Source organism: Suncus etruscus, chromosome 14, assembly GCF_024139225.1.
Source record: "Suncus etruscus isolate mSunEtr1 chromosome 14, mSunEtr1.pri.cur, whole genome shotgun sequence".
Taxonomy (NCBI): domain Eukaryota; kingdom Metazoa; phylum Chordata; class Mammalia; order Eulipotyphla; family Soricidae; genus Suncus; species Suncus etruscus.
This window is the reverse complement of record NC_064861.1, coordinates 27482712-27505745: the sequence shown is the minus strand read 5'-3', so window position 1 is coordinate 27505745 and position 23034 is coordinate 27482712. Positions and strand designations below refer to the sequence as shown.

The 23034-nt window shown below is 39.7% G+C and overlaps 1 protein-coding gene across 5 annotated transcripts in view; it reads right to left on the bottom strand.

The window, feature by feature from the left end:
- FAM13B (family with sequence similarity 13 member B) overlaps window positions 1–23034 on the bottom strand; it is an 84912-nt gene that overhangs the window by 13434 nt on the left and 48444 nt on the right. The window contains exons 9-18 of one of the 5 annotated variants that reach the window (XM_049785993.1): window positions 17895–17959; window positions 15813–15861; window positions 15005–15152; window positions 10849–10914; window positions 9222–9429; window positions 8232–8361; window positions 6523–6604; window positions 3205–3434; window positions 1397–1480; window positions 1072–1167 (exon numbers count right to left, since the gene is read on the bottom strand). In XM_049785993.1, the coding sequence (XP_049641950.1) occupies window positions 1072–1167; window positions 1397–1480; window positions 3205–3434; window positions 6523–6604; window positions 8232–8361; window positions 9222–9429; window positions 10849–10914; window positions 15005–15152; window positions 15813–15861; window positions 17895–17959 (1158 nt within the window). The remainder of the gene's footprint in view (window positions 1–1071; window positions 1168–1396; window positions 1481–3204; window positions 3435–6522; window positions 6605–8231; window positions 8362–9221; window positions 9430–10848; window positions 10915–15004; window positions 15153–15812; window positions 15862–17894; window positions 17960–23034) is intronic. The other 4 variants (XM_049785995.1, XM_049785996.1, XM_049785994.1 and 1 more) reach the window with 4 other exon arrangements.

Sequence of the window (23034 nt, the reverse complement as noted above, 5' to 3'; positions counted from 1 at the left end):
GTAGGGTTCAGGGAACAATACTCCATGCCCAAGATTGAACCTGTCAGCCATGTATAAGGCAAGTGCCTTACCTACTACACTATCTCTTTAGCCACCAAAATAAATGCCTTTGCAATGACATGAATCAAACATAAACTGTCAAGGTTCCAAAATTGGGGATGAGGTAGGGTTAGTTCTATTTAAGCAGATAATCCTGTATTCCCGTGCATCATTCCCAAGTCTCAGTATCAATGACTCTGAAATAAGGCTATCAGATTCTACCTGTTAGGATTTGTCAGAATTTTATGACAAAATTATACATAAAATGATAATAAAAGTGCCTAAGAAACAGTAGCAAGTACTTAAAAGTTTCTATTCTTTTCAAATCAGTAACCTAATTTTATATATATACACAATTCTTTTTGTCTTCTGAAGTTTTTTGTTTGCTTTTTGGACTACAACTACCTAGTGATACTCAGGACTACTCCTGGTGATTTCAAGTAACAATATGGAAGGGCCCGGAGAGATAGCACAGCGGCGTTTGCCTTGCAAGCAGCCAATCCAGGACCTAAGGTGGTTGGTTCGAATCCCGGTGTCCCATATGGTTCCCCGTGCCTGCCAGGAGCTATTTCTGAGCAGACAGCCAGGAGTAACCCCTGAGCACCGCCAGGTGTGGCCCAAAAACCAAAAAAAAAAAAAAAAAACCAAAAAAAAAAAAGAGCCCGGAGAGATAGCACAGCGGTGTTTGCCTTGCAAGCAGCTGATCCAGGACCAAAGGTGGTTGGTTCGAATCCCGGTGTCCCATATGGTCCCCCGTGCCTGCCAGGAGCTATTTCTGAGCAGACAGCCAGGAGTCACCCCTGAATATCGCCGGGTGTGGCCCAAAAACCAAAAACCAAACCAAAACAAAAAAAATCCAATATGGAATACCGGGGGATTGAACCTGGGTCAGCTGCGTGCAAGGTAAACTCCCTCCCTGCTGTACTATCACTCTGGCCCCATCCTTCTATACAATTCTTGCCACCTGGGTTGTACTACTTCAATGTACTATAATCGTGATTTTTTTAAAGAGCAGATCTCAGTAAAACTTACAAGAACAGGGGTGATGCTAGCTCTGGTCAGCATCTGTTTTACAAGTCTGTATCTATCATAAAGAGGTTTAACAATGTGCCTTTCTTCCCTAGTCACCTGAAGCAAGAAAAAGAAATTAGTCATCAGAAATCTAAATGTATAAAATTTTAAGTAATAATGACTTTCTCCCCTATTTTTAAAATGCTATTTAAAATAAGTAGGCAATCTCCAAAATACATTTTAAAAAAGTTAATACATCTCTGAAGATGTAGAAATGAAGACAGAAATGATTCGTGATCATTCTGAAGAGAAAAATCTAAAATCTTCTTAGCATTAGACACATTACCGGCCTTCCATGTTGACTTTCATAGAAAAGGAGACTTTTCTGGAGTGAAGTTTTCTCCTCCACCAAATGATCTTTAGTCATTTTCTAAAAAGAAAAAAGAAACAAAATCCATTGGCACCATCATTAGTCTCACTGCCATAACAGACAGAATCAGGTTGAAGGAGGATGGACCTTTGGGCTAGGGAGGTGGTTCAAAGTGCTGCCAACATGCGGGAGTCCCTTGATCAATCCCTAGCATCAAATGGTCTTGAGTTCCACACAAGGATTAGTCACTAAACAACATAAATATAATCTCCCCCAAATGTTTATTTTAAAACATTTTTCAACGGGGCCGGAGAGATAGCATGGAGGTAAGGCGTTTGCCTTTCATGCAGGAGGTCATCGGTTCGAATCCCGGCACCCCATATGGTCCCCCGTGCCTGCCAGGAGCAATTTCTGAGCCTAGAGCCAGGAATAACCCCTGAGCACTGCCGGGTGTGACCCAAAAACCACAAAAAAAAAAAAACATTTTTCAAGTCTGTATACAACCTAATCCCTAATAAATTAGGTTCTCATGGCCTTTGTTAGCCTGTTAGAGATACTGGAACTTTTCTGCTCAACAGGCTAATTTTGGAGATACTTCATTAATAAAGTTCCAATGAAGACTTAAACAATAGGTTATATAAGCATTTACAATTGTGCCAAACTCGCACATTATCATTTTAATCTTCTATCATAAATAGGGAACACACACATAACACAAAACACAGGCACAGACATAGCACATATCATTTTCAGTTTGGTTTTGGAGCATCCAATGATGCTGAGGGCATATTCCTGGCTCTGTGCTCACAGATCATTCCTGGCAGTGCTCAGAACTGCTGAGGCTTGAGCTCAGATTGGTTATACACATGCAAGCACCCTACCTACTGTACTATCTCTCTGGCCCCAGTATTTCTGCTAAACTGTAAATAAAACCTTGTACAAGACAATGAAAAGATATTGAAAAAACTCAGTGTTAATATGTGACCATCTGGTGGAGGGGTGTCGCCAAAGTGATAGCACAGCAGTAGGGCATTTGCCTTGCACATGACTGACTGAGGATGGACCAAGGTTCGATCCCCGGCATCCCTGGTCCCCTGAGCCTGCCAGGAGCAATTTTTTAGCTCCGAACTAGGAGTAACCCAAGCGCTGCCAGGTGTGGCAATCTCTTTACACTGCAATATTCATTTCCTATCTTTAGTGCTCAGAATGATACAACAGTAAGTAAGGTTATCCCATATTCATTTGTTCTCAAATCTTTCCATTTTTGTTCCATAGGACATTTCCAACCTGCCACCTAGTACTGACTATCAACACAGACAACTGCTCTACCACCAAGCTACTTTCTAGTCCCAGGATCACCCTTAAACAGTGCAGGTATATTTCAGAGTATCTCAACATTATAACAAAAAGCCTCTCTACTTAGTCCCAATCATCATACTACCAGAATGAAATTAGACAAACTTCACTAGATAATTATCTTCCTATAACAAGTATTTAGGAAAGATGGAGGTTGGGTCAAACGAATGTTTCATGCTCTTTATTCATCTTATCAGCTGTCTCCAATATCAATAATCAAGTCACTATTTTTTGTTTTATTATTGTAACATAGTCCCTGAATGGTCTGGGCACTTGTGGTGTGCTGGAAAGAATTTTATGCAACTCCAAAATTACAGAGTATATACAGACAACACAGCCAATCAGACTACTTAGATTTCTCTAAGCAAGGATCAGACATATTTTTAGTGATTCCCAAGGAAAGTCTGAGCGAACAAGATAAAGATTACTTTGATATCTTCGGGAAGACACCTTTCCACACGTTTTTCTTTCAGTCTTTTCAGAATAAGTTCAAGAGTTGCTTCTTTAGATGGCTTCTTCTCCTTTTGAATGATCCTGGATTCATCTTCATTTTCTTCATCTTCATGGTCTAGGGAAGAGCCAAAGCTTTTTGGAAGAGTATTGCTACGTGGACGTGTCTGAGGTACAAATTCGCCATCAGAGCTTTTGTGTTTTGCATCTACATTTCAGAACCAAAAGGTTAGAGCAGTAATATTTTAGCTAAAATGCAAGTAAGTAAAATAAGCATGTAAGAAAACCTATACATATAAGAAAACTATAAGAATACTGGTTCTGGTATTTCAACAGTATGAAATATTGTATACAATAAGTCATAGTATGATAGTTACATAAGTTAACATATACTGTAATATAATAAGTTATATAAGAAGAGCTATGGTAAAGAGAAGAGTAATTTATACCTTTTTTTGTGGGGTGGGGTCCATGCCTAGTTGTAGTCAGGGCTTATTCCTGGCTCTGTGTGCAAGGAATCGCTCCTAGTAGGGCTTAGGGAATATATGGTGCCAGAGATTGAGCAAGTGCCTTATCTGCATCTCTAGGTACATAATTCACTCTACTATCCAAAAGATGTTCTTATGAATATTAGAGATACATTAGTATACAAAATCAGATATGATCCCAATTTCATGGAATGTACAGAAAAGGAAGTATAAAACAAAATCAAGGGGCCAGAGTGGTGGCGTGGAGCGGTAAGGCGTCTGCCTTGTCGGCACTACCCTAGGACACACCGTGGTTTGATCCCCCAGTGTGCCATATGGACTCCCAAGCAAGGAGCGATTTCTGAGCAAATAGCCAGGAGTAACCTGGAGCATCACCTGGTGTGGCCAAAAAAAAAAAAAAAATCAAGGGGGCCCAAGATACAGCACAGTGGACGGCTGACCCAGGTTCAGTTTCCAGCATCCCATACAGGCCCCCAAGCCTGCCAGGAATGATTTCTGAGCACAGAGCCAGGAGTAACCCCTGAGCACTGCTGGGTGTGGTCCCCCCAAAAAATAAATAGATCAAGGGACCGGCAAGATAGTACAGCTGGTAAGGTACTTGCTTTCCACATAGTTAAGCACGTTTTCTCCCCAACAGCCCATCTGATCTCTGAGCACCACCAGGGGTAATTCCTAAGTCCAGGGGCCACAGCAATAGAATAGCGTGGGGGAGGCGTTTGCCTTGCATGCGGCTGACCTGAGTTTAATCTCCAGCATCCCAAATGGTCCACCAACCCTGCCAGGAGTGATTTCTGAGCACAGAGCCAGGAGAAATCACTGAGCACTACTGGGTGTAGCCCAAAAACAAAACAACAACAACAACAACAAAAGACAAGTAATCTGATATCTGATTCATAAATATCTCAAAATGTTAAGCACTAGGGCCTGAGCAGTAGTACAGCAGAGGGGACACTTGCCTTACACACAATGGGCCCATATTTGATCCCCATCACACTACATATGGGACCCTAAGCTTCATCAAAAGTGATTCCTGAGCACAGAGCCAGGAGTAAGTCCTGCACTGGCAGAATAGACAAAACAACAACAGAAAACTCAAAATACTAAGCACTGTAAGAAAGATAAAATATAGGAGCAAGGGGCCAGAGCCAATAGTACAGTAGGTAGGTTGTTTACCTCACACGCAGCCAATTTGGATTTGACCTCACCCCAGCATCCCACATGGTCCCCCAAGTCATCACGAGTAATTTCTTTTTTTTTTTTTTTTTTTTTTTTTTTGGTTTTTTTGGGCCACACCCGGTGACGCTCAGGGGTTAATCCTGGCTCTGAGCTCAAAAGTTGCTCCTGGCTTGGGGGACCATATGAGACACCAGGGGATCGAACCACGGTCCTACGCTAGCACTGGCAAGGCAGACACCTTACCTCTAACGCCACCACGCCGGCCCCACGAGTAATTTCTAAGTGCAGATCCAAGAGTAACCCCAGAGCACCACCAGGTGCTGGCCCCAAAACAAAATATATGGGGAGACAAAAATGATAATACAGTGGTTAGGGCACATCTTACACTTGGCTGACCTGTGCCTGGTCCCTTTCACCAGAATCCCAAGCCCAGCAAACAAGTCTAAGTGCAGAGCCAAGAACAAGCCCTGAGTACAACTGAGTGTGGCTTTTAAAAAAAAAAAAAAAAAAGAACAAAAAGGATAAAATATTGCCTATTTCTTTTTTGGCCATACCCGGTGACGCTCAGGGGTTCCTCCTGGCTCTGCGCTCAGAAATCAATCGCTCTTGGCTTAGGGACCCTATGGGGCGTAGGGGATAGAACCATGGTCCGTCCTAGGTTAGTGTGTACAAGGCAGACGCCCTATTGCTTGCACCACTGCTCCGGCCCCAAAATATTGCCTATTTCTATCAAAAGTCTGGACTTGATCCTTGTGATTACATGATCCCCCAGGACTACCAAGAATGCTGACCAACATCAAGAATAGCACCCAATCACTGCCACGGTCACCTAATCACTCTCTCCCCCCTACTCTGCCCCCAAAATATAATAAACTGTTAAAGACTACTAAAAGGTTGGGGCCGGGTAGGTGGCGCTGGAGGTAAGGTGTCTGCCTTGCAAGCGCTAGCCAAGGAAGGACCGCGGTTCGATCCCCCAGCGTCCCATATGGTCCCCCCAAGCCAGGGGCGATTTCTGAGCACATAGCCAGGAGTAACCCCTGAGCGTCAAACGGGTGTGGCCCAAAAACCAAAAAAAAAAAAAAAAAAAAAAAAAAAGACTACTAAAAGGTACCTATTATATTAAGAGCAACTATACTGGGTGAGACTGACAAAGGAGGGGCTTCTGGGTTGGTGACATATCATCAAAAAAAAATTTTTTTTAATCTTTTTTTTGTGTGTGGTGTTTTTTTTTGGGTCACACCCAGCAGCATTCAGGGGTTACTCCTGGCTCTGTATTCAGAAATCACCCCTGGCAGGCTCAGGGAACCATATGGGATGCCGGGATTCAAACCACTGTCCGTCTTGAATTGGCTGCATGCAAGGCAAATGCCTTACCTCTGTGCAATCTCTCCAGCCTGCAAAATTTATTATTATTTTTGGGGTCTGGGGGCATTTGAGCTACTCATGGTGGTACTCTGAAACTATGTAGTGCTATAGTGTAAGCCTAAGCCTCCTGCAATGTAAAGCATCCACTTGGTCCACTTATCTCTCTCTTCGGACCTGAATCATCAAACTATTTAATGTAATTCTCATTGTTATTATAAAAGCAATTTTAAAAATACAAATGCATTACCAAAAAAGGGTATTTTATACCTTTAATTTGCTTCCGAAGTTTGGTAAGCTCTGTCATCCATTTTAATACCTTTGGATTAGCTGCAATGTCACTGTAGGAGGGCTGAAAAATTAAACAGAACAACTGACACTTTGTGGTAAGCAATGTTTATCTTATGCCCACACTATACAGTACCCTGAGCATAGATTTCACCCAATTCACATTTCCAACTTTCCTCAACTATATAAGGCAGGATGTTTCATATGTGGGGACATGGTTAGAAACAGACTCTCCGACATTATACAACTGGGAGGATCATACTCATCAATTGAATACAATTTAGATGATGCGATTTCTGATTCTGAGTTGATGCTAAAATGATTTTTCAAAATTCTTGGAAGGGAACTGAGCTTTTATGCTGTGGTTTTGTCCTTGGGACATTGGAGTAATAGAGTCCCTAGTGATGGGAGTTGATGTAAGCATGAAAAATGTATGATTAATATAGTATGGCGAATCCTAGCACTTCAATAAAGATAGCCAACAAATTATAATGAAAATTATTATAATTTAGGCAATAGAATACAATACCATTTAAGTCTACAGCATTAATATTAAAGGTGTGGCATACCACTGCTTTTGAAGTACTCATGAATCTATCATTGTCCTTATGCTAACTCTGGTATGTAAAACAAAATATAAAATAGTAATCTCGTCAGTTGCTTTTTTTTGAGGGGGGTATTTTTTTGGTCTACACCCAGTGATGCACAGGAGGTACTACTGGCTCCGCATTCAAGAATCACTCCAGGTTGGCTCACGAGGACCAAATCCAAGTCACCTACGTGTAAGACAAGCGTCCTACGCACTCTACTACCTTTTCAGTCTCCTCTGTCAGAGTTTAGCCACTGGCAGAAGCCAGATTTGAGTGTGAGTCATCTGGTTCCAAGTATAATACTCTTTCTACATCACAAGTTCTAAGCACTGAATGTCACTCCTCCATAGTACTGTGGTTTTCGTTTGGCTGTTTTTGGGGAAGAAAGCTATTCTTGGCTCCATGATCAGTCCATGATCAGGACTGGTCCCTGGTAGTGTTCAGGGGATCATATATGCAATATCAACCAGGGATATACACATTGTAGCTGCATTCAAGCAAATGTATTTACGTCTCATACTCTCCAGCCCAGTAATCAGTTTTTGAGAGAGTAGAAACTGTATTCAGGGCCGAGAGATAGCATGGAGGTAAGGCGCTTGCCTTTCATGCAGAAGGACGGTGGTTCAAATCCCAGCATCCCATATGGTCCCCCGAGCCTGCCAGGAGCGATTTCTGAGCATGGAGGCAGGAGTGACCCAAAAGGGGGGGGGGGGGGGAAATGTGGGGCCGGGCGGTGGCGCTAGAGATAAGGTGCCTGCCTTGCCTGCGCTAGCCTAGGATGGACCGCGGTTCGATCCCCCGGCGTCCCATATGGTCCCCCAAGCCAGGAACGACTTCTGAGCGCATAGCCAGAAGTTAACCCCTGAGCATCACCGGGTGTGGCCCAAAAACAAAAAAAAACAAAAACAAAAACAAAAAAAACTTGAAAATATAAGATACTTGCTTTTGAAATTCTAAAAGCTGTTCTTTACTCAAAGTAGATATATAAAGATGCAATTGTGAGTATTAGTCATCATCTTTGAGGGGAAATGAAGTAAGGACCTCACAAGAACCTCCTGTTTTAGTACACAATTCTCATAATAAACTATTCCATAAACTTACCTTGCTTTTTCTTTCCCTTTCAAACTGTTCCTCAAATTGTCTAATTTTTTTCTGAAGTTTCTTAACCAACTGATAAGGTGTTCTATCTTCTCTTTTTTCATCTTTTGAACTAAAAGATGACCTTCTTATCCTAAATTCAAACAAAAGGCGAAAACTGTGTTAGTGTCATCTTCTCTATACTCAAGTATTACTGATCTGATTACAAGTCTAACTTTTCTGTGATGGGCAGGGATGTGGGCCAAGTGATAACCATGGCCTGGGTTTGATTTTCTGGTACTATATGGCTCCTTCAACACTGCCTATGTGACCTTAATAGAATCCAAGTACTGGTGAGTGTGGCCAAGAGACTTCTCCCTTCCCCAGCCTGGGGCACAGCTAGAACAAGTCCCCACAATGAAAAATTACAATAATAAAGTGAAAGTAAGGCCTTGACATTCAAGGGCAGAAAGTGTTATATGCCACAATATAATCTAACCTAGTGGTGAAGAAAACAATTTGAAATTATTCAGAAGTTGTCTGGGCAGACGAAAAAAGAACAGCAGCTGAGAGCCTGCCTTTATTGTTCAAATAAGAGGAAATACTTTTGCTATTCAGGATCGATTTAGTTTTTATAATAAAAGGATTAAAGACTGGTAAGTACTACTAACTATATCCCTTCTACAGTTCTGTATTTAAGTCATAAATGAATAAATGCATCAACAGGAAATGTCTGAGTCTAAATTTCAAATACTATACCTCAATTTTAACCCAGAACTTAAGGGTTAAAATCATTATAAAGTATAAAAATGCTCATGGTTTAATCCCAGGCATCCTGTATGGTCCCCTCACCTTCCAGGAGTAACTTCTGAACACAGAGCCAGGAGTAATCCCTGAGTGCTGCCAGGTGTGCTCTCCCCCCTCCTCCCCAAAAAAAGATATGGAGAACTAGTTATCTCAGATCCTTAGGATGGTACAGGAATCACTTCTCTTAAGCACATAAAGATCATATACCGAGCAAAAGTAAGGGCTTTAGATGAGGAATCCATTGTTTCTGGGTCATGGAGGAAACGCTGGCTTTGCCCAAAATCTAAACTACGATGTGATAATACTGGAGGACAGTCTTCTAGGGGATGATGATTCATACGTCCAGCCTGTGGAGACAGCTGAGCTTCTCCAGATTCTGAGTCTTCCTGCCAAGACTTAAAAGCAGGAAATGGCTCTGCAAAACAAAGAATAGTACCATAGGTCATAATTTTACTTGGGGAAAAGAAATCAGCTATATGTTCTTTAAATTGTAATTGACATAGAAGTTCATTAAAATGTATCATGTATGTGTGTATGCAAGTTTTTAAAAACTAGGGATCTTCCTAAGATAATGTTATCTGAACTTGATTTTTTTTCACCCAGATGTATATTTTCACATGAATGTTCGGTCTAAATTTCTGAACTCAGCTGCAGAGCAAGAAGGAACACTGTCAAGCACTTTAAAATGATATTTAATATTATTTTTCATGTAGGAGAAAGCTTTCATTTAGAAACAAATAGTCTTCAACAAAAACTTTAGCTTATCTTGATAATGCCATGTAAAATATGTGAAGGAGTAGAAGCCATTCCCCCACACTATGCAGAATATTATCAAGTAGAGCTCTTTGACTCTAAAAGAACAGTAACATTTGGGGAGGGGGATGGTCAGGTATATGGCACACCAGTACAAGTATAAGCTCAAAAACTGAGGCTCTAGGTTCATTTCTCCAGCACGTTAAGAAAAAAAATTTTATTTTCCACAAAAGTCATTAACTCATCTGACAGCATGTGGTCTCCAACATTAAACTGTAGCTATTAGTTTTATTCATGTATTTAAAAAAACACAACAATATTATCAATACAAAACTCAGCGTCATTAACTATCAAGGCCATTTTAATTATGTTTACAAATGAAACCAAATGAATCTGTTATCTTTGCATAAATGTTTTGATTAAATGCAAAACACAAGATGAATACACAATCAATCCACAATATATTCCATATACAAAATTAGTTTCCAGTATCACTGGAGACCAGGAGTGGAGGGAAACCTTTTTTTAATCTGTATGTATGGTCTTAATAATTATAATTCAAAATTGTTATGCTCTGAGTTTATTAACAGTAAAAATGAGCTAAGTTTTCTTTTAATATGGCTTGACAGTGTCAAAATTCAAGACTGTTATATTTTTCTTCACACAATAAATATTTCTCTTTAGTAACTTAATGCATTAGCAATTTAAAGCATTACTTCTTTTTCCAGATTAAGAATGTAATTTAGTTAGTTTTGGAAGTCCAGAAAAATCTGATAACTAAAAGTGGGTACAAAGCGTGCAATCCCACAATAAACCCAGCAATAAAGTGATTATTAACAAAGCAACCCTTGTACCTGCTTCCCAACAAGTAACAGTAGTAAACATTTTATGAGAAATCTCCTAATTTAAGAAAAGAAAGTAAATCAATTTCTTCTGGGTATTTTTTTAACCCAGAATATTTTTCCGAAGATATGGGGACAGCAGGAGAAGGGCTATTAAGAAGGCAAACAAAGTGAACCACAAAAAAGGCAAAAAAAAACAAAAACAAAAACAAAACTAAACTATGGTGAACCATACTTACCCTCCCCATCTCTCTGCAGATGCATTGTTTTGAAATCAATGAGGGGAAAAGTGATAGGGCATGACGCTAATAAAATGGAAAAAAATGGCAAAAAATACTAAAGTGAACACACAGCACAGTCAGAACAAACCATACACATAACTAAGACAGCCAAAGATACCAAAAACATTTCCGTAAAACCAGTTAGCTATTCTACTTAAAAAAGTTTATACAAAGAAATTACTAACAACCAAACTTTAAAAACAAACACAAACATACATTTCCATTTCAACAAGCAAGGCCAAAAAAAAGTCAAAGTAGGGATATTTATTAAAACTCAAGCAATATTGACGAAATGGAAATTCTTAAACAGGCAGTACTTGAAATTATTCAGTAAAATTTTTATGACAAAAATATCTCTCCTTAGTTTACTTTGTGAGAACATTTACTGTGTTCAAGCATTAGCAGGAAAGATGTTAACTTTCACTAAACGGCAAGACCTCTGCTGGGACAGGTGTTTCAAATTCATGCTGTAGTAGTCACATACATCTTGCTTGCTAAATGAATTCTGCTGCCTAACAGTTGAGCAAAAACAAAACACCCATGTCCTCATGAAGAGTGAGATGAGTTTCTATTTGAAGTCATACCACTTCTCTATTAAGTTTCAAGATGGAGTCAGAGTGAGAGCAGAGAGCACTTTCTGGCACAAGGCCAACCCAGATTCAAATCTCAGCACTACATACTGTACCCCAAGTACTGCATGATTGATCCCCAAGCACAACCAGAAATGGTCCAAAAAGTTAAAAAAATTTAGAAGAACTGCACTAAACGAGGTTTCACAGATTCTAAAGTTTCTTGTTTTCTAAAATCAGCTGGCCTATTAAAAAAAAAAAAAGACATGTTTAGAATATCTTAACTCCTAACTGTAGAAAATCAAGTGGAAAGGAATAACAACATGGTCTGCTAATAGCCATCATCCAAGATCACAACTGAGAGGTTTACATGATGCCTGGCGATGGCACTCTGTCCCTCTCCTCTTTGAAGGTCACACCCGAGGTGTTGAGAGGCTACACCTGCTCAGTGCTCAGGGTCTCTCTGAAGGTGCTTAGATGGGTCCAGTGATCAAACCAAGGTTGATCACACATGCAAGATCCAGCCAACCTTCACACATATCCCATACCTCTGGTTCTCTTAGTAATACCTATTCCTGGAAAGTCAGCTGGAAGCTGGCAGGGTTTTTTGAGTCTGGAGGGACAACTCAGGCACTAAAAACCAGGAATTCAGAGTTATCTTCACCTTCTACCCAAGGAACAGATTCAAACATAAAAACAAATAGCTCAGGGGGCCAAATCAATAATGCAACAGGTAGGGAGGGTGCTTGCTTGCCTTACACGGGAACAACCGAATGCTGATTCCTGGGCATTCCATATGGTCCCCTGGGTCCCACCAACAATGATTTCTGAGCTCAGAGACAGGAGTAACAACCTCTGGGGACTGTGGAGTTTGCTCCCCCCCACCCTTGCTCCAAAATACCCAGCCCAGAATCAGGACCTTTTTAGGGAAGCTGTCAATTGGCTAAAATGGGACACAGAATCAAGTTTCCTCTATGCCTGAAACAAGTGCAGAGGTTAAGGATATGGCTCAAGAGGAAGAACACAAGCTAGTGTATATGAGACCCTGAGTTCAACTCCTAGTTGAGCAGGAGCCCCCAATACCAACTGGGTGTGGTCTTCAGGACTGCTGGAGGACTCCGGGGTATCGCACTGACAGAACCTGGTGCCAAATCATTGGGGCACACAACAGTTTGGTAGAGTATGACTTACATGACCTCTATAAAAAGCAGTTTTAAAGTTTGTTATTAAAAAAACACACCCACATTTAAGATTAGGAACCTCTGGTGAAAAATCGTAAGGGCTATTTATTTTCCAAGAGAACGTGGAGTGAATCCCTTAGCGCAGTGGTTGGCAACCTTTTTTTTTTTTTTTCAACTGAGCCAAATCTCGCCAAAACCACGACTGAAATTTATTTTGAGAGCCACACAGGGCGTGCACTGACAGAGGCTCTGTGCAGAGTCCTGACTCTTGAAGCGGCCGCCCAGCACACAGAAGAGCCAAATTCAAAGTGTAACAAGCCGCAGGTTGCTGACCACTGCCTTAGCATAATCAAAGCCCATCTTTTTGCCTCTGTTCCTACTGACACTCCAGGGATGCCTCTACTTATTATAGTAAAGATGAAAATCTAAAAGGGATTTTTATCTGCACTGCCACCAGAATGCGAACATATCACAAAACTATGGGAAATATCCGCACAAATTGCAAATGTTCTGAGTAACACAAAACCTATAAAACTTGATTTAGGGGCTAGAATGATAGCAGTGATTAGGGAATTTACCTTGCATATGGCCAACCTAGGTTTGATTGCCAGAATCTCATATGGTCCACCCCAATCCTGCCAGGAGCCAGGTGTGGCCCAAAAACTAAACTAGTATGATTTAATGTAGACATGCAATATGCCACTGAGTATGTCAAACAGTTATATAAAATACAAAGTGGTAGGGGCCAGAGAGATAGTATGAAGGTAGGGCATTTGCCTTGCATGCAGAAGGACGGTGGTTCGAATCTCGGCATCCCATATGGTCCCTGGAGCCTGCCAGGAGTGATTTCTGAGCATAGAGCTAGGAGTAACCCCTGAGCACTCCCAGGTGTTGTGACCCAAAAAAGGGAAAGAAAAAAAAAAAAAAAAAAAACCACAAAGCGGTAATAAAATTTGGCACAGAAAATGACACTTTGAATGTATCCCATTTTAAGTACAGAGACAAATTAGAGGTGGCAAAGAGTGTGTGATATTGACTGACTGTGCAAATCCTCAATATTGGAAAAGCATGTTATCAGCTAACCTGCCAATAGTAAGCCAACCAATGGATCATCTTTTAACTGAACAAGAAATTTTGTTTGAAATTCCTGTGTTGCCTTATTGTCACTCCGATTAGTAAAATATATGATCCAGAAGGACTCTGACTCAAATGTGTTGCTTATTCTGAACTCTCCTATCCCCAACACTTGTTTCAAAGTTTACAAATATACCAGAAAGTTGAAAGACTCTCAGTGAACATCCATATACCAATCATCTACATTTTACCATGGATCTTTTCCTAAATTTGCCTTGTAATATCTATCCATCCAATTAACCCTTTTAATTTTCTCAGGGATATCAAAGCAAAAAGCTACTACCACCCCAAAAGTAATTCAGCATAAAAATTACTGACTTGGGGCCGGAGAGATAGCATGGAGGTAAGGCATTTGCCTTTCATGCAGAAGGTCATTGGTTCAAATCCCGGCATCCCATATGGTCCCCTGAGCCTGCCAAGAGCGATTTCTGAGCGTGAAGCCAGGAGTAACCCCAAGCGCTGCCGGGTGTGACCCCAAAAAAAATTTATTGACTGGATTCAAGTACTTCGTTTTCTTCTTATTAATAAAATAAAATAGGGGTCAGAGACACAGCACATAGGTGGGGAATTTGTCTTGTGGGCAGATGACCCGGGAGGGACCTGATTCGATTCTTGGCATTCATATGGTCCCCCAGCCTGACGGGCAATTTCTGAGTACAGAACCAGGAGTAACCAATCAATAAAGTTTAAAATTAAAATAAATAAAACTTACACAGTGAAATGCAAGTTTTAAGCTGAATTTTGACAAATACAAAGCAAATTGCTTGCTTTTTATATTTAAATATTTTCCTTCATAAAAATTATTTAGATTCTACTCCCAAACCTTCATAATACAGAGATGCCAGATAATTTTTAAAAGTATTTCTGATTATCATAAATTTTTATTTATGATATTTTATTTACCCTGTTTAAAGTATTAAAATTCCTATAATATACAACACTAGAGACTTTCAAAGACAGGTATAATAAAACCTATCTGATTTTACTTTTAATCAATTCTAACATCCATCATCAAAGCTAATGAATCAGAAGAAGTTCCAGTTCATACAGATAGTTGGCCCCATAATCTCATTAGAGAATTTTAGAAAAAACACTCACTAATCTGTATGAGTGAAAGGACAAAAATCAAGATGATTAAGATTGTCAGAATAGGGCAGTGATCTCAGTACCACTCTAGGTCATTTCAGTTACAAACAGCATTAGGTAAACTATGTGCTTAGGTAAAATTACCTTCCCATTCATCACCATCAGAAACATTCTTCAGATCTAAAAGTGGAATGTGGACACATGTTGCTTCACCTTGAAAACCAACACTTATACCTTCTGGCACTTCTGAATCAGTGTTGGCATTTAAATCACAGATCTTGCTACTAGAGTCCTGTATTTAAAAATAAAAATCAATTTCAAAATTATAAGGCTTCTCACACCAAGCACATATCCTTATATAGATGTCCTGGTTTACTAAAGCCTAAAGTACAATTTCTTTTCTCGGTTTTTGGGTCACAGCTGGTGGCTCTCGTTACTTCTAACTCTGTGCTCAGAAGTTGCTCCTGACAGGGTCAAGGGACCATATGGGATGCCAGGATTCGAAATTTTCTGCCCTGGGTCGGCTGCGTGCAAGGCAAACGCTTTACTGCTGTGCTACCTCTCCAGCCCCCAATTTTTAATTTTATACTGTATCTAATGGGAGACAAAAGACCAGACCCCAGATCCAGCATTTTCAAAAGCAAGTCTATTGTCATCAAACATAACAAGTCAAGCTCATGCTTAATTCTAAGGACTTCTATATTTAAATCTACTTGACCCAAGAGTTAAAAGACTAATGGGCAGAATGAACCTAGCAAAGACTTCAAGAACCAGAGTCTAAAAAATAGTACAGGCATTAAAATACTTGCCTTGCAGGTAGCCACCCCTACTTCTATCCCCTCAGCACTATCAGGAGTGACCCTTGAGCCCAGAGCCAGGAGTAATACCGAGCACCACCCTGATCTAGACCCAAAAACAACTTTAAGAACAATAAGAAAAAAGTAATTCTTACCAGCATCAAGTCAGACAACTTATCACTGTCAAATGATAAATATTCTTTCCTAAAAATACAAGTAAAGTTATTAGTCTTTTAAGAATAAGTAAACTACTGTCACTGAATATTTCTTACATAGATTCCTCTTTCCAATGAAGTTAACATTTACAATGTAAAGAAAATGACAACTAGGACAGACATATGCCCATTCTTTGGAGCCCTATATCTGAAAATCGCACACTACTGAAAAGATCCACAGAATCACTTCAGGTTCAGAAAAATAACATTCTCCAACCTCCCCATATAAATATCCACTCCCTTAAAGAAAAACATTTTTAAAGAAAAATTAAAATCTACAAAGACACCCATAGGACTGAATATATAATAAAGATTTTGTAAAATAAGTATTAACTTTAATTATTTTATTCTCCCGATTCAGGGAATTCTCTATTTTTTAAGCTATACCCTATTACAATCAAAATGATTACTGTTCCTAAATCTCTCCTTCCTGTAACAGTAGCATGTAAAAAGGAAATGCATAGAAACCATTCACTTCGTATTTCCCTGTCCTATGCAGGACAGGATTAGAGCAAAAGCTGTTACAAATTGTCTGCTTATCTCCAGAGTCAAGTGAACATCTAGTTTCTATAATTTAGGCTTACAAATATGCCTGCTGAGAAAGTTCTAATCCCTAGAGCTTATGGCAATTTATAAAGATACAAGTGTATCTCTACCATGTCATAACAGATTGTGCACTCAGAAGACAGGTACTGATCTTGATAAGATGCTCTCAAGTCATCTTGTCTGTTATATTTATAACTACCCTATTCTCCCCGAGCAAGAGAAATGAACTAAATTCCCTAAACCTTCCTTAATTTAGAATTGGAGCAAATGGTACAATGAGCTAAATTCTTTCTGTAAGAGACTAAAAGACTTATATCGCCTACATCCAAAAAACATAAGTGTTAAACATGCAAAGTGTAATTCACCTAAGTAACGAACTCTTTGGATCTAAAAAACAAGTTTGCTAACCTATATACAAGTTGAACAGGAAAGAACTTTTTCCAAAAAGATTGTGTCCTCACTAAATGGATCCTTATTGTTCTACCAAATCCAGATGTCATCATTCTGGGGATGCCTGTTAATCTTACATCTTCAGCCCATAGCTCCAATATTCCCTGGGCTGGAAGAGGATCATTCCTGCCTCCTGAAAGGAAGCACAAGGAACTGCTGTAAGCAGGAAATCTGTGGACCTTCAGAGTATGGGGACACTCCAGAGACATGGCTCCAAAGAATCTACTTACCTTCAAAGAGCAGGTTTTCCAGCTCACAATTAAGAGAAGCAATGACAACAACAAAAATTTACCCTTGTCAACAGGCTGTCACCAAATTAGTAAAGCTAAATGGCATCTCTCAGTATTTACAATCTACTCTGCAAAATCTCCACTAATACACATTTTCAGAATATTGTCATTTTCCTAAGGAAAGTTATACTTCTTTGCAGCATAAAAAATTATAAAAATGGTAACAAGACCCCAAATCTACCCCGAGAAACAAAAAATTCTGGAAAACCATGGTTCAAAGGGATTGTCTGTTCCAAGTTAACATAGCTGTACTATTCATGCTCAGGGAACGCCCCTGCTCCCCTCAGAATTACAGACCAAAGTGGTAAATAAGGATTCACTTGCAGCCTGCATTATGTGTTACACCAATTAGGAATTCAAAGGGGAATAGAAATATCCTGTACAAATTTGTCTTTCAGTAAGACATCTATCTATCCATAGCTCCAAGATTGTGACACACTCTGAAAGACATGTACTCAATTAACTCTCAATTGTTTTAAGTCTCTCTAGGAGGCTGTATTCTTCCCTTTCAATGTTTTTTAAGTTCTGTTAAGTTTCCTAAATTATTACTACTACTGTCCACACTCTGAACAGACATTTGTTTATTTTATAAACCATTTTAACAAAAAGCTGGCTTAGAATATAATGTATATACTATAAAATGTATATCAAATAAAAACATTTTGAGATTTCACCCAAAAAATATGTAAAAAGCTCCAATTCTCAAAATAGTTTATGAAACAGAGAAAATGCTTACCTCTCAAGATTGCCATCCTCACTATTCCCATGGTCACTGCATGGCGCTAACAGTATACCTAAGGACTGAAAAAAGAAAACATAGTATTAATGCAGCCCTCCCGGAATTTTGTTAGGAGGAAGTTCCCTATCTAAATTAGTTTGTTATATATTTTTAATATATTTATTCGGGTTTTGGGGCTGGCCACACCTTGGAGAGGCTCAGGGATAAGACCTGACTCTGCACTCTGGAATTACTCCAAATGGTTCTTAGGAAACCAATTGGGATGCTGGGGGTCAAACCAGGGTCTGCCACATACAAGGCAAGTGCCCTAACTTACATTATTATCTCCCTGGCTCCAAATTAGATTATTAGATTTTATTTATTTTGGTTTTGGGGCCACACCTTGTGACGCTCAGGGGTTGTTACTCCAGGCTATCACTTAGAAATCACTCCTGGCTTGGGGGACCATATGGGATGTCAGAGTATTGAACTGTGGTCTGTCCTAGGCTAGTGTGTGCAAGCAGACACCTTACCGCTTGTGCTACCGCTCCAGCCTCCAGGTTATTAGATTTTATTCTTATGGCCCTCTTTAACAACATTTTAATAACTATTAATTTTCCTTCAAAACTTATACTGTATGAGTAAGAGAGTGAGCTTAAACATTTATTTCTCATTTTAATCTTTCCTAATGGCAAATTATCAGTATGTACTATGAGAACAAAAGCTTTAAAAGATCCTTAAAAATCTTACAAGTCGGGCCCGGAGAGATAGCACAGCGGTGTTTGCCTTGCAAGCAGCCGTTCCAGGTCCAAAGGTGGTTGGTTCGAATCCTGGTGTCCCATATGGTCCCCTGTGCCTGCCAGGAGCTATTTCTGAGCAGACAGCCAGGAGTAACCCCTAAGCACCGCCGGGTGTGACCCAAAAAACCAAAAACAAAAACAAAAACAAAAAAACAAAAAAACTTACAAGTCTACAGAGATCACCTGTCCCAAAGTATGAAGATTACTGATCTAAAAATCAAAGTTTTAAATTAAAGTTCAAGAACAGACCAGCAGGTAAGGCTTTCCTTATACAGTCAACCTGGGTTTGATTCTCGGCATCACTTATGGTTCCCGAGCCGTAGCAGTGATCCCTGAGCACAACCAGGTGTGGTCCCAGAATCAAAATTAAACAAAAATAAAAATTCAACATCTTTTAAATTTAAAATGTAGCTTTACATTTGGGGGGGGGGGGTGTTGGGTCACACCCAGCATTCCTGGCTCTACGCTCAGAAATCGCTCCTGGTAGCCTCAGGGGACCATATGGAATGCCGGGATTAGAACCACCAACCTTCTGCATGCAAGGCAAACACCTTACCTCCATGCTATCTCTCCGGCCCCAGATTTACATTCTTAAATATGAATTCTGAGCACATGAAATAACAACCATTACCTACAACCAAACATCAGTCTCAGTGCTGCTTTCTTTTACATAAGTATGAAAATAAATTACTTGATTATGTAAAGGAAAATCAGAGTGTATGGGCCAGAGCAACAGCACAGCAGGTAGGACATTTGCCTTCCACGAGGTCATATGGTAAACCTGAGCCTAACAGGAGTAACTAACTCCTGAGTGCTTCTGGGTGTGACCGCTCCCCTCCCCCCCCAAAAAAAGAAAAAGAAACAAAAATTAAAAAGAAATAAAATAGGGGCCGGAGAGATAGCATGGAGGTAAGGCGTTTGCCTTTCATGCAGAAGGTCATCGGTTCGAATCCCGGCGTCCCATATGGTCCCCCGTGCTTGCCAGGAGCGACTTCTGAGCATGGAGCCAGGAGTAACCCCTGAGCACTGCCGGGTGTGACCCAAAAACCAAAAAATAAATAAATAAATAAATAAATAAAATAAAAAGCACTCGTAAGAACTATACAGCGCGATTACAAAATACCACCAAACTTATATTTAAGATATCACCAATTCCTCATTTAAATATAAAGGCTGATTTATCCACAACATTTACTTAACAAAATCATAAATTTACTTTAATTATAACCTCACCATTTCAGTTATACCTACATGTGAGGTAAAACTCATTTTATGTGACTTGGTTCTATATCATGCCGTAAAACAAGTAAGAGTTAGGCTAAAGTATAGACAATCCAATTTAACGTAAAAGGAAATAAATATTTTCTTCAGAAACTAACCAAAATCTAAAAAAAAAAAAAAATGGGGCTGGAGAGATTGCATGGATAAGGCATTTGCCTTGCATGCAGAAGGATGGTGGTTTGAATCCCAGCATCCCATATGGTCCCCCGAGGCGTGATTTCTGAGCATAAAGCCAGGAGTAACCCCTGATCACTGTAGGGTGACCCAAAAAACAAAAGAAAGAAAGAAGAAAAAAAAAAAAACAAGAAACTAACCAAAATCTGTTTTTCATAACAAGGACATTTTACTTCCTCAAAATTCATTCTAAGTAAAATATTCATTTCTTTATACATGTAAAAAGGCTAACTTGGTTTTTCTAAAATGCTGAGCAAAATACACCAATCTTTCTCCCTTCTCCACAAACAGGGCCCTTTAAAGGTTATCTGTGGTACTATAACCTCAATTCAGGTAAGCCAAAGAACTTCAGTACTGCTGATTAAGTTAGTGACAAAAGCAGTAGATAGGCACAGCAGCTACAGTATTGTTTATTTGTTTTTAGGCAAAATGTGGTGCCTATGAGCTGAAAGGCGGGAATTAGGGGACAATATCCAATATTGGAGATTAAACCTGGGTTGGCCAGGTGCAAGACCCTCCTCCTATCTCTCTAGCCCCCTGTAGCTCAATTATATTGCCAAGATAGTTTACAGGCTGGGTTGCTGGGATTACATTAAGAGCCAATTAAAACCTAAATAGCATTATACACAGGAATTTCTCTGGTCTTCACCCTTTTCTTAGCCATCCATAATTAGAACATCCTAACTGCCTAGTTTTACATCTTCACATCTCTACACACTTGCTAAAGCAAGCTATCTAAATTCTTTTTCTTTTAGGGGGTGGAAGATTTATTTACTTTCCTTCAGTTTTGGGGCCACACTCAGCAATGCTCCGGGATTACTCCTGGCTCTGAACTCAGAAATTATGCCTGATGTAGTATGCTAGGAGGACCATATGGGATGCTGGGGATCAAACTTGGATCAACTGTATGCAAGGCAAATGTGTTAACCGCTGGACTATCTCTCCAGCTATATTTTTTAATATTTATATATGTCAACATTAAACTCTAAAGTCTAAGCAAGTTAGTGACAAAATATGGACCATTTAAAGCTCTTTAATTTTGGCCTAGAGACTTACACCAGCTGAATTTCATGCCTTGCACATGGCTGACCTGGATTTGATACCCAGCACCTTAAATCCCCTAAATATCACCAGGCATGATCTCTAAGAACAGAACCAATGGGGCCGGGCGGTGGCGCTAAAGGTAAGGTGCCTGCCTTGCCTGCGCTAGCCTTGGACGGACCGCGGTTCGATCCCCCGGTGTCCCATATGGTCCCCCAAGCCAGGAGCAACTTCTGAGCACATAGCCAGGAGTAACCCCTGAGCATTACCGGGTGTGGCCCAAAAACCAAAAAAAAAAAAAAAAAAAAAAAAAAGAACAGAACCAAGAGGAGTAAGCCCTGAATACTACTGGGGGATGACCCCCAACCAAAGCCTTGGGAGAAAAATCCTGTCCCATGAAAAATTTTTCCAGAGCAAATAGTTTAAAAAATGATACAACTGTGGGGTTGAAGTGATAGCATGGAGATAGGGCATTTGCCTTGCATGCAGAAGGAAGGTGGTTCTATTCCCAGCATCCCATATTGTCCACCTGCCAGGAGCGATTTCTGAGCATAGAGCCAGGAGTAACCCCTAAGCGCTGCCGGGTGTCACCCAAAAAACAAACAAACAAAAAAGGTACAACAACAACAACAAAAAAAGAAAACCATGGATATTTTAAAATTTATGTCTGTTTTTCAGGATACTTTTATAATTAGTTTTATCTCATATAAACTTGGTTAAATATCTTATATCTCTATGAAACAAAACCTCTCATATTTTCTAAAAGTGATTGATAACTCACTAAATATTCTTTGAAGAACCAATAAAATAGTTTTCCCACATTAAAAGTCAAGAATATTCTCAGTTGAACAAAAACATATAGCTGTCTATTTCTGGAAGTTATTTTAATATCTCTTGAATTATGATCTCTATATTCTTTCACTGGTGTTTGCTTATGTTATGTTTATATTGCATATATGACCATTGAAAATTTATTGTAGTATGTCTTCTTACCCTATTTTTTCTAGAGCAAGAGTCAGGGATAACTAGGAAAACTAATTTGAAAACTCAAATTCAAAATGTCATGATAGTTTAAACTTTTGGCAAGTCAGGAATTGGAGAAACAGCAATATAGCAGTCTTGGACCTTTATTTCTCACTTCAAATCCACAAGTTCTCACCATTTGTAAAAATAATTATTTAGGGATTATCTGATCATTTCTGATGCCTCTTTAAAATAAAATATTAATAACTTATTTAACATAATTTTATTTATATTACTTATATCTTAAAGAATAAAAAGATAGTACTTATCCCCTAAAAGAAAAAAAAAAGGTACAACTGAATCATACTACCAAACACCTCAACAGAAAATGTAGCTTCTTTGCCGTTGTAAATAGTTGGGTTTTTTGTTTGTTTGTTTGGTATTGGTTTTTGGGCCACACCTGGTGACGTCAATTCAGGGGTCACTCCTGGCTATGCACTCAGAAATCACTCCTGGCCTGAGGGACATAGAAGATGCCTGGGATCCAATTGAGGTCTGTTCTGGGTCAGCCACGTGCAAGACAAAAGCCCGACTGTTGTGCTACTGCTCCAGGTCAGCAGTTATAAATAGATTAGTTTTGGTTTAGTTTTTGGGTCACACCAATCAGTGCTCAACGGTTAATCCTGGCTCTCCGCTCAGACATTGCTCCTGGCATTTACTCCTGGCTCTACGCTCAAGACCTGGCTCCTGGCAGGCTCGGGGGACCATTTGGAATGCCGGGATTTGAACCACTGTTCTTCTGCATGCAAGGCATGCTATCTCTCCAGTCCCAGCAGTTGTAAATAGTTTTTAATTTTTTTAAATGTTATTTTTCTACCAGAATAATTCCAGGCCTCTAC